Source organism: Arachis ipaensis, chromosome B6 (genome assembly GCF_059453495.1).
Source record: "Arachis ipaensis isolate K30076 ecotype BB chromosome B6, ASM5945349v1, whole genome shotgun sequence".
In the NCBI taxonomy this organism is placed as follows: domain Eukaryota; kingdom Viridiplantae; phylum Streptophyta; class Magnoliopsida; order Fabales; family Fabaceae; genus Arachis; species Arachis ipaensis.
This window is the reverse complement of record NC_142441.1, coordinates 6,590,149-6,602,422: the sequence shown is the minus strand read 5'-3', so window position 1 is coordinate 6,602,422 and position 12,274 is coordinate 6,590,149. Positions and strand designations below refer to the sequence as shown.

Below are 12,274 nucleotides of genomic sequence, written 5' to 3'. Positions count from 1 at the left end.
AAATAAATAATACAGATTTTTTGAAAATGTTTTCAAACAAGAATAAAAAGAATCCAAATCCCACGCTTGCTGCATGGAGGATAAAATAATATACTCTGTGCAATCAAAGAATTTACGAGTATAAAATTGTGATTTTGCTTTCCACTTTCCAGCACACATATTAAGAAGTGAACTGCTTAGAGCACGTTTAATAGAGAGTCCCTCCTTCACTTTTTTTCAGACACAGAGGACTCCAACCGTTGCAGAAAATAATAAAGAAGTCCTCGCACAAGTCTTAAAGAAGAGGAGTTTCTCTTCAGAGGGATTCTATTCCACTAATGATTACTTGTTATGACTTATGTGGTAAGTTATCTTTAAAATAATAATAATTAAATAATTATATTAAATAATTAATATAATATATTTAATTAATTATTATTTTAATAATTATATTGAATTATAGTTAATATTATTAAAATAATTAAATTATAATTAATCATAATAAATAATTATATTATTATTTAATTAATAATTTATATTAATAATTTTAATTATAATTAAATAATTATATTCAATTATAATTAATTAAATTTATTTACATAAAAAAATAAATTTAATTTTTTATATATTATAAAATAATTTTTTAGTGAGTTATTTATTTTTTATTTATAAAATTTAAAATGTTAACTATATTACAAAATAATAGAGTTTAACTATATTTTTTTATATTAAATAATTTTACAAATTAATATAATCTCGAATTATATATTGTGTATTATTTTTATATATGAATTTATTTAATATTAATATTTTAATAGTAAATTTTTTTAAATTTATAAATTTAAATTATATTATTAAAAGCCAATGAGTAATAGCTCAAATGGCATAATCTCTCCATACTCAATTAAGAGGTTACGGGTTCGAGTCTCCTATCTTTGGTAAAAAAATATATATTATTAAAAACAGTAATTATATTAATTTTAAGTATTTTAATTAATTAATTAAGTGGGATTACAACAGGGACTAAAGTTAGTTCCTCCTAATGGAAAAGAGAGAGATATTTTGAGTTTCTATTTACTGTTTATGACACAAAAGTGTTACTTTTTATGACAGGTGGATCATAAATAGAAATTAAGATTACTCCCCTACTGGAGATGATCTTACTACTTGATTAAATCTGCTTCGAGTAAGGATCGAATCATTGTAATTTATTTTAGTTTTTAATATTTAGATTAGATTTTAATGTATTTCTTAATCTTTCAAACATTTTATTTTAATCTAAAAAATTTTAACAGATTCAATATTGTCTCATTTTTTTAATTTGATAAGAATAATTAATAGAGTGGATATTGAGGTATTGTAAATATTAACAATATTTTTAATTAAATCATATTTTTTTTTTTTAAGATAATTATTTTTAGACTAAAATATAACGTTTGAAACGTTAAAAATTAAATTAATATTTAATCTAAATATTAAAAACCAAAATAGTATTTTACAATAAAAAATATTAAAAATAGAAACAGATCAGAAATCAGTCTAGGTAAATGCATACTTTTTTAACGAAAATATTCTACAATGAACATTAAAATTCACCACTAATTAATTATTATGTATATATTTATATATCTTTTATAATTTTTTAATAAAATAATCATTCATCTAAATAATCAAAATTTTTTAATAGAAAAAATTAAATATCTTTTGAATCAAAAAATTACCTACCATTATATTTTAATTACAAACCATAAATTAGTATAAAAATATACTTTTATATAAATAATACAGATTTTTTGAAAATGTTTTCAAACAAGAATAAAAAGAATCCAAATCTCACGCTTGCTGCATGGAGGATAAAATAATATACTTTGTGCAATCAAAGAATTTACGAGTATATAAATGTGATTTTGCTTTCCACTCTCCGGCACACATATTAAGAAGTGAACTACTTACTACTGCTTGAATCTGCTTCGAGTCAGGATCGAATCATTGTAATTTATTTCTTCACAAGTCCCTAGTTTGCCACCAGCCAAGCCCACTACTCATTGTCATCATCAGGTAGATTTTCTTTTCTTTTTTAAAAGAATTTAAAGTTTTAATTTAATATTAAAATAATTAATTATTTTATTAACTTTTTTAGAATCAACTACTATTTTTAATCATAAAACTTTAAAAGGTTGATAATATTAAAAATTTTATTTTTCCCCTAAATTTAAATATGAGTTAAATTAATAAAAAGTATAATTTATTTATTTTATCAAAAATTTGTGTATGTTACGTATAGTACATATAAAAAATTAATAATTAAATTAATTATTAATAAAAAATATATATTAAAAATAAATTAAATAATATATTATTTATACATAAATATATAATAATAATTGACTAATTTTTAGTATGTATATATTAATTTTTGATAAATACATAATCACAATTAAATTAAAAACCTACCACTACCATAAGAAACTTCAGTACTAGCTTTCCATACATTGTATCTAAATATGGAATCCGGGTCTTAGATAATGTAAACAGAATTGAGGCACATTGCATTATTGTATTGATGGGAGGACTGATTCGGTAATTGAATTGATTAGATTATTGATTTATTAGTTTACTGATTCAATCGATAAATTATTAATTGCATTGGTTGGCTCAGTTTCAAATAAAATAAAAAATAAAAAATAATAAAAAATTTAAATTTAAAATTTAAATATATATATATATATATATTTTTAATATTTAAGAATAATTAAATCTCAAATTTTAAAAATAATAAATATAAAACTAGATATAAATTTTTAATAAAATGTATATTTCTATTAATAATAGTACATAATTAAAAATATAATTAATTCAAAAAATAAAAAATACAAAATTAAAATTAAAATTAAATTAAATAACTATAAAATTATTTAATTCAAATTTTATTATATAATTATTTTTTGTCATACATAACTAATATTAATTTTAATTTAATTAAATTGTATATAAATTATAATATAATATGAATTTTTATATAATATATATTTTATATGAACAAATATATAAAAAAAATGTTTTTTTTTAAATTAAAAATGAGATTCAAATTCATAATTTTTAAATAAATATAAAAAAATTATACTATTTAAACTATAATTTATTATCTTTTTAAGTTACACCAAATTTCAATATATAATCCTTATATACTGAAATGACAAATGGTTTAGTGATAAAAAGGCATGCTAAAGTTTTGCCATCTTCCATGTGTAGTTCCAAGTTCCAACCGTTGCTGGCCGATTCGGTTTCCCTATTTATTTACTGTTTTCAGCCCGTATACAATTATTTGAGAAATTAATTTGGTAGTTACTTTCAATTCAATCTAAAGTAATAAGACATGTCTCCAGATTTCAACTATTAAATTAACTTATTAATTGTTGAATTCGCGTGTCACTATCTAGATTATAGAGTAATTAAGGTACGACAACCAGGTGAAAACTATCTAGATTATAGAACAATGTATGACAATGACGTAAAAACATAAGTTTATATTTTAAGATTAAAACTCTAAGCCAGCACTAATGTTAATTTTGAGTAGCGAGTTCAATTGCAAATTATGATTTTATATACGATTGATTATATAATATTTTGAAATTCCTATGATTTATTTAGATAAACATCATTGTAATAAGGTGTATATTATGATGCTTATTATTATAGTGAGTACAGTGCGTGGTTAAGTAATTTTGATAATACTTAAAAAATATTATGAAAATTAAAATAATATTTTTTACAATTTGACAATCTTTTTAATTTAAAAATACATGTAAATTTAAAAAGTATTATCAAAAAATAAAAAATGTGTAACTTTAGTTTTAGCATGCAAATTTGAGTAGGCCTTGTTATTAAACCACCTAGCTAGGTTCGAAATAAACATATTACATATATAATAATAACTAATAATAAGTCTCAAAGATTACATTATTGCATTTAAGATTAATAATAACATATTGATAATACTAACAGGATAAAAAAATCTAAATTTATTTTATTTATTAATTTTAATAATAATTAATAAATATTAAATAAAATAAACTTTAATTATTTTTAACTAATTTTTTTGTTACTAAACCTTTCCAATAACATATATAAGGCACATATATAGATAAACTTAGGCAACAAATATATATATATATATATATATATATATATATATATATATATAAAGTATATGGAACTAAGAGGCGATCGGCCAAAAAATAAATAATTTAACTAATTTATAATTATATTTAATTAATTTTATTTGTTTTTAATTTATAATATTTGATATTAATTGCTTCTCACTCCAAATTAAAATTCTGAATGTTACGTTGGAGAAATAAAGGCGAGAATCATGGAACTTCTAACAATCCTAATTCTTAGTATATAAAAAATTTTATAAAATATATAAAAGAACATCTATTTAGTATAAAAAGAAACATTTTGATACATAGTAGAAGAAATATCCTAATACCTAGCATAAACACTATTTATGTAAAAATTTTAAATTCACTCAAAGGTATTTAGGTAATTTTTAACTCGTACCCTCTTAATTCTCTAGCATTGTTGATATATATATATATATGAGTTGATCTTGCACATCAAGCACTTAGATATTCCATTGAGACCTTTGCGACCTTAGCAAGACAATTATCTTTAGGCACGGGTAGTGGGAGGTAAGAGACAGGACATTCTGGATTTATTTGCTCAAACCTATAAAATTAAAACGAATTAATAATAATACGAAATAATATAATAGAGAATTTCGAAATTATAAATAAATGAGATATCAAAGGCGCTACGCAGGACGGATATAAGGGGTGAGTGGAGGTCTCCTAATTTTTTTTTTTTAAAATTAATAGTAATAAATTATTATATAATTTAATTTTAAAAAATATTTATTATTTAATTTAAGTGAATATTATAATGTTTAAAAAATAGTGTCTATTTATTAAAAAATGTAAAAAAAAATATTTAATTTAAAAAATATAATAATAAATAATTTTTAAAAAATCAAAATTTACTACAAAAAATAAGTTATTAGACAAAATTTAAATATCAATTTATAGGCACCATAGAATTGGTCTTTAATTTAATATAAATAAAAATTCAGTCTAATTTAAATATTAATAATTTTTAATATTTAAAAAAAGTAATAATATTTAAAAATTTTGAAAAAATATTTTTATTAATGTTTTTTATTAAATAAAAATTTTTAAATTTTATAAACTGAATTCTTTTTCTTCTTGTGACCGTCTTTTTTTATTCATTTGATATTAATTTTTTCTGTTTTAACTATTACAATTAAGAGATCTTTTTCAATTATGACTATTGTAAAAAATAACTCAAAAATAACATAAAAGATAAATTTTTTATTAATTATCTTTTAATTATATTAAAAAAAATTATTGTAAAATTTAATACAAATTATATTATCGATGAATTTTATAATACGAAAAATCGATCATTTCGTTAAATAAAAGTACATACATATTTTTTATACTTTAAAATATATTTTTTATCGATATATTTTTATAATATATTTTATATTATATAATTTTTAATATTATATGTATTATTGACCATAATAACATTTTTTGATCCGTCTCTGGAGCTAGTATTATATATCGGATGAAGTCATATAAATTATTAATGATGTAAAGACCTACCTGATGATCTAACATTTAGTAAAGAAAACAAAAAGAAAAAAGAACAAATTAAAAGAGAAATATAAGAACATTTAACTAACTTGTAATTAAGAAGGAAATGATGTAGAAAGATGAGCATTTCAATTTTGGTGAGATCTCTTCCAGCGCACATCCTTGTTCCAGCCCCAAAAGGAATGAAGGCTTCTCGATTTGCATTATTATCATCCTGCACACCAATATATCATCCAAACCAAAAAGATTTGAAAAATAATAATTTCCATGAAATATAATTTTAAACCATAATGCTACTGAAATATATGTACTTACATCCCATCTGGAAGGATCAAAATTTTTCGGATTGGTAAAATATTCAGAAGACATATGACAAGTTTTCGGCAAAATTACTGCTTTCCATCCTTTGGGTATAATATAACCTGAAAGTGTATTAATTAAAAAAAAATATAACGTACCAACATATTATCTATCAATTTATTGTTAACAATAATTAATTATTATATTTTAAATATATATATAAAGAGACACATTCAGAAAATATATCTATAAAGATATTTTTATTAAACACAGTCATAAAAAAGATATTTTTATTAGACACATCTACAAAGATAATTCTATTAAATACAGTTATAAATAAGAGTTAGCAGAAATTGACAAAAATACTGTTGGTAACATAACGAGATTGATTAATTAATAATCAAAATAAATCACTTACGAGCGCACACTTATGCATACACACATTTATATAATATTTTTTTCTCTTTTTTTTTAATATGGCCTATAAATTTTGACAATAACTTATGAGAATGGCTAAATATATTTCGTTAATCAATATTTAATTAAAGCCAGAATGGTTATTGCTTTAAAAATAAAAGTTATTTTATTTTTTATGAACGATGAATTGAAAATTAAAAATTTATTAATATAAAAAATGTAAGACATATGAATTGCCATATATGAATGAGAGAAACAAATCAATAATAAAACATAAAAGTACCATTAATGTTCACATCAGCAGTCGCCTCTCGAAAAAGTAGAAACGAAAAATCGGTCACACGCAATACTTCGTTAACTACCTACAAAACATAATATTTAATAATAATTATCATATTAATTGTTGGCAATTGCTCCCTCTCCTAAAAAATAGTGTAAATTATGCTGTCTAAATGCTCTATTCTCCTGTTATGACTTCCTCAATATGCATATATTGTAAATGTACTATGTACTATTTTCTAAATTATACAATTATTACCTTACTTAGATAAACCATTTTCTTAATTTCCTCAATAGTTAAATACTGTTGCGAAGGTGACCTTGACTTCATGATTTCTTCTTGCTCCTCCTACAAGATGTATATAAAATTAAAAGAAGGGGGGGGGGGGGGTTAAAAGAAGCACCAAACAAAATGGGGTTAGGTTTTATTTTAAAATTTATTTATTTATTTATAATTTTAAAAATATAATCAGCTTTTATTTTAATATATAAAATTTGAATAATTACACTCTTGAAAAAAAATTATTTGTTAAGTAATGGTAGAAATTTGTATCCACATTAAAAGTTATAATAAGAATGTTTAATAATATAAAGCATTATTTCAAAAATTTATTTCCATCGATTATATAAAATTATGTTAAACGTTTATGAGAAAAAATCATTCATAATTTTAATTATACTTTATCTTTAAGATTGTTTACTTAATCTTGTATTAAAAAAAAAGCTCTTGATTTAATACATAAAACTTTTATAAACACACTCTTAAAATTTCATTTATAATATGAATTTTTAATGTTAAATTATTATTAGATTATACACATTTAAATTATAATAAATCTATATTATCTATTTTAATTTTGTTGTGATTTTTTCAGAATCAAACTATATAGCTTATTACTATACTCTAATATATATATATATATATATACGGTTTAGGTATTATTATTTATTGAAATTATTATTTTATTATGTATTAAGAATTTTAAAAATATAATAAGTTTTAATTTAATATATAAAACTTTAATTGTCACACTCTTGCAAAACATTATTTTTTAAGCAAAGGTGGAATTTTTTATCCACATTAAAAAAAAAAACTATGAACTTTTAATAATAAGTGAGATTCACAAATTTAAAAAAAAGCTCCTTCACTTTTATTTTTAGTAATAGTCATGGATTTAAATGAACAACAATAGTGGGTTACAAAATAATAATTGTGATAAATTGTTGTTATAAAAATTGCATTAATAAAAGAAAAAATTCAATCATAATTTCATTTGAAACAAGTGCTAATTGTCATCCTTAATTATCATCTAATTTCTGAATAAAAAAGTTTTTATTTTTTTTATTTTTTGATATTTTCAAAAAATAAAAATTCAAACGTTGGATTATTGTTTAGAAGGAAAATAATTAGAGCCATAACTCATCCTTATTATCTAAAATTTCTAAATAAAAAAATTTATTTTTTTATTTTTTGATATTTTCAAAAAATAAAATATATATTTAGATTTTACGTATTTAAGTACTAAGAAGATAATTACTAAGAGAATGAATTAAAATTGTTAATTATTTCTCTTTTCAAAAACTTCTGTGTTGACCATGATAAGTTATAATTAAATTTCAAGCATGACACATTAAATAGGAGGGTAAATAGAATTATACCTAAATGTGTAATACTTAGCCTACATAGGAACAAATTAAATTAATTTTTTAAATAGTCATATAACTAACAAGATAAATTAAATTATAGTTTATAAGAAAAATATTTATAATACTACAAATTTTTATTATTTTATTAAATATTTTTCTATAAAAATAGCCAAATGAATAATATAAAATTCCAAATTACCTTAGCTTTCTTGAGGACAAGTGGATTGTTAGTAAGATAAATCATTGCCCACATTATAGTGGTAGCTGTAGTTTGCTGACCAGCTATTAAGAATAATATCAACAAGTCAACAATGTCCTCATCCTTTAATTTTCGATCATTCACATCTTTCAGTTCCAAAAGAACATCCACAAGATCTTTCTTCATTGATAATACTTCACCATTTTTTAACATCATCTTTCTATCTTCCACAAAGGATCCAACTATTTTTTCCATCTTCTTGCGGTTCTAGTTAATATGCCAAGTAACAAATCAATCAATAACCAATAAGCAAATATTATTAAGCGTGAAATTAGCCAGCAGCAGTAAGGTGGTTTGCAAAGGTTTAGAAATTATTGACCAATTTATTATGCCATATGTTTTAGTCAACTTAATTAAAAAAAAAAAAATAGAAGTCACTTAGATAAAGATGTTAAATTTTTTTTTAAAGATGTTTTTTAAAAATTAAAATTTAACACATATAGTCATTTAAAGATGTTTTTTTTTCTATAATAAGGGTATTATAGTCATTTAAAAAAAATAATATTAATTTAAATTTATTCAAAATTTGATTCACCAATTTTCAATCAAATTAATTTGTTTGGCCTAATTTTGACAAAAATAACACAATTTAATCGATTATATGTGTTAAATTTTAATTATTAAAAAATATTTTAAAAAAACGTTTTAGACGTCTTTATTAGAGTAGTTTCCAAAAAAGATACTACAGTAAAAGGTGAAATTTTGGTAGAAAATAAAGATTAACCTTTTAATAAAAAAATATTAAAAAAATGTATTTGTATAAATTTTGTAACTTTTCATTCAATTTTACTGTTTGCTAAAAAAGATTTCTAATAATATATCCTCTTAAAAGATTTTTCATTCCAATATATATCATTGAGAAAATATTAGTCTTTTAATATGCTTTTTCTATACATGAATTAAGTGCTAAGTACTAACCTTGAGAGCTTTGTAATAAGAAAAACCAGGTAAGTTAATTGGCCAAGAGAACAAGGCATCATCAATATCACTAAACAAATGTTCAACTTGCTTGATTATGTTTTGATCCTTAGATCCCATGAAGATGTGAAGGATCACTCTCATGGAGAGAGACTTGGTCTCGGTGATGACCTCAATAGGATGTTGTATGCTATCATTGGCCATTCGTTGGAGTGAATTGACAACAATGTCCTCTATGCGTTCAAGAAACATGGCCAAAGCATTGTAACCCAGAATGGGGGAAGTGACTAGGCGTCGAAAACGCTTGTGATCCTCGCTTGACACTTCAGATAAGATCGTTTTAACCACTGTTATGGCGGTTTCAGGATAACTAGACCTAAAGTTTTTATCATCAGTTAATACTCTCCTTGAGGCCTCTAGACTGCACACCATAATAGTTGGCTTCATGAACAAGTGTGTCTTGTACATTCCAATTTCTCCATATCTGTCAAAATTGTCACAAAAGTAGTGCTCATATCCAAAAATGATAAAGTCAAATTCTCCCAAAAGTATAGTAACATTGTTTTCTTGATTTTTTATTGGAAAAAAATTGATTAATAATTTGAGAAATGATAAATCCACTCCATTTTTTATAATGTTACTCTGTACTATTTTTTCTGTATTTTATATATTATTATATTATTTTTTTCAAAAACAGAAGTTGACATGAGGAAATAATAAATAGTGACGGAGCTTAAAAATTTTTGTTATGAGATGCCAGAAATTTTAATAAAAAAATTATATAATAGTATTTATATTAAAATAAAATTTATAAATATAATTATTTTATTTTTAATTTTGTTATTAATATGTTGAATTACATATGTTTAGGTTAACAAAAAAAATAAATCTGATTTTGGTTAATTAAAAAATTTCGTTTAGGTTAATAAACCAAATTGATTTTATTTAAATAAAAAATTAATTTTTAAAAAATTACCAGTTTTTGCGTGACAAAAAATTAGTTTTTGCACATAAAAATCCATTTTTGTTCAAAGACCAATTTTTTTTTATCTAAAAACTGAGTTTTCTTTAGGGTTGTCAAACGGGCTAACCCAGTCCATTTAGGCCCGGCCCGTTAAGCTCGTAGGTTAAATGGGTTGGCCCGTTTAAGCCCGCTTTATTCGCGGGCTAGAATTTTTTAACCGGGACCGTTTATGGTCAGCCTGTTTATCATTTTATTTTATTTTTTGAAAAATATTTTGATAAAAAATACCACTTTTAGGTCAAAAACTATTAAAAATAATATTTTTTTAGTTGATGGGTTGAATTTTCGGGTCAGATCGAGAGAAATATTAGCTAAAAGTGCTACTTTTTTTAAAAAAATGTAAAAAAAAATTAAACGGACCACCCATTTAGCCCGCGAGCTAGCCCGTTTAACCCGTCATTTTTTCGAGTTAATCGGGTTCAGCCCGTTTAACCCAAAATTTAAACGAGCTTAATTTTAGAGGCAAAGTCCGCCCATTTAAACGGATAAACGGACTGGCCCAATGGGTTTAGCCCATTTTAAGGGCCTAGTTTTCTTTTCAAAAGATTGGTTTTCTATTTAAATTATATAAAATTAATTCCAACTTATAATTCTTTTTTAACATTTTAAAAGATCAAATTCACCTTTAATAATATCTATCTCTCAAACTTAAAGTCTCAAGACTAATTATATTTATTATTTTTTTTATTACAATCAAATAATATAATGCAATAAAATAAAATTTTAAGTTTTTAATAAAATAAAATACCAAAATTTATTAAAATAAACAATATTGATACTACAATGATATTTAACTTGTAATATTAATTTTAAAATAAAATAATACATGAAAATAAATGAGAAACTAAATATGCTCAATTTGTTACTGTCATATAGGACAGATTTGAGAGAATAATGAAAGTGGATGTTGAACACAGATAAATAAATTGAAAGCATTTCAATTTAACTAAATGAACTAATTTCTTTTTTTAAGTAAAATTACTAATTTTTTTACAAAAGTTTTGGAGGCCATGATCTCCATTGTCTAAGCAAAACTCCTTCAATCTATGGATCATAAAACTATTTTTTAAAAAAAGTTTAAGTTAATAAAAAGATACACATAAATAATTATAAATGAGTAAAATACTATATTTATTCGAAATAAAAAACGATAACGGTAAAAAAAAAAAAAGGGAATACTATAAGGAAATGATACAAACTTGGAAACAAGATTGTGGACAAATAAATGAGGATGCTTGAAATAGTGCAATGTTTTGCCGATAAGAGGCCAACCCATGTCACCAGGAGGAAGAAGACGGTGCTTGTCTCCTAACTTGAAATCATAATACCATTCATTGATCCTTCTCCCCAATGTGTTTAACACAAAGTAGCATGCCAACAATGTGGCACCAATCGTCCAAACCCAACTTATTATCTCCATTTTCATTCCCAGTTTCTTGAGTTGAGTTGAGTTGTGTGCTTAGGGGCTATATTTATATTCGGACTTTTTTTCTGTATGACTGTTTTATTAGAACTTTGTTACTCTCTTAGTATTATCATTATAATCGTAGAGTTTAATTTTAATGAAAAAACAGTATAAAGCATTTTATATAAATGGATAATTATATTTGTTTTTTTAAATAATTATTCACATAATTAATATAAAAAATAATTATTTATACTAATAGAATATCATATAATTATATATATATATAATTATTTTATATTCATAGTGTATTAAAATTAAATTTTTTAATTACACACTCACCTTTAATTTGACCACTTTCACACTTT

General features: G+C 22.2%; 1 protein-coding gene across 1 annotated transcript; it reads right to left on the bottom strand.

Annotated features, from left to right (window-relative positions):
- Positions 1–4,379: 4,379 nt before the first annotated feature.
- LOC148554483 (beta-amyrin 11-oxidase-like) lies at positions 4,380–11,978 on the bottom strand. The gene is made up of 8 exons (XM_088491899.1): positions 11,701–11,978; positions 9,478–9,961; positions 8,500–8,766; positions 6,913–7,002; positions 6,658–6,736; positions 5,973–6,079; positions 5,747–5,871; positions 4,380–4,710 (listed from the first exon to the last, which is right to left on the bottom strand). Exons 1-8 carry the CDS (start codon positions 11,925–11,927, stop codon positions 4,599–4,601), a joined length of 1,491 nt encoding a protein of 496 aa, XP_088348025.1. The 5' UTR covers positions 11,928–11,978; the 3' UTR covers positions 4,380–4,598.
- Positions 11,979–12,274: the final 296 nt, after the last annotated feature.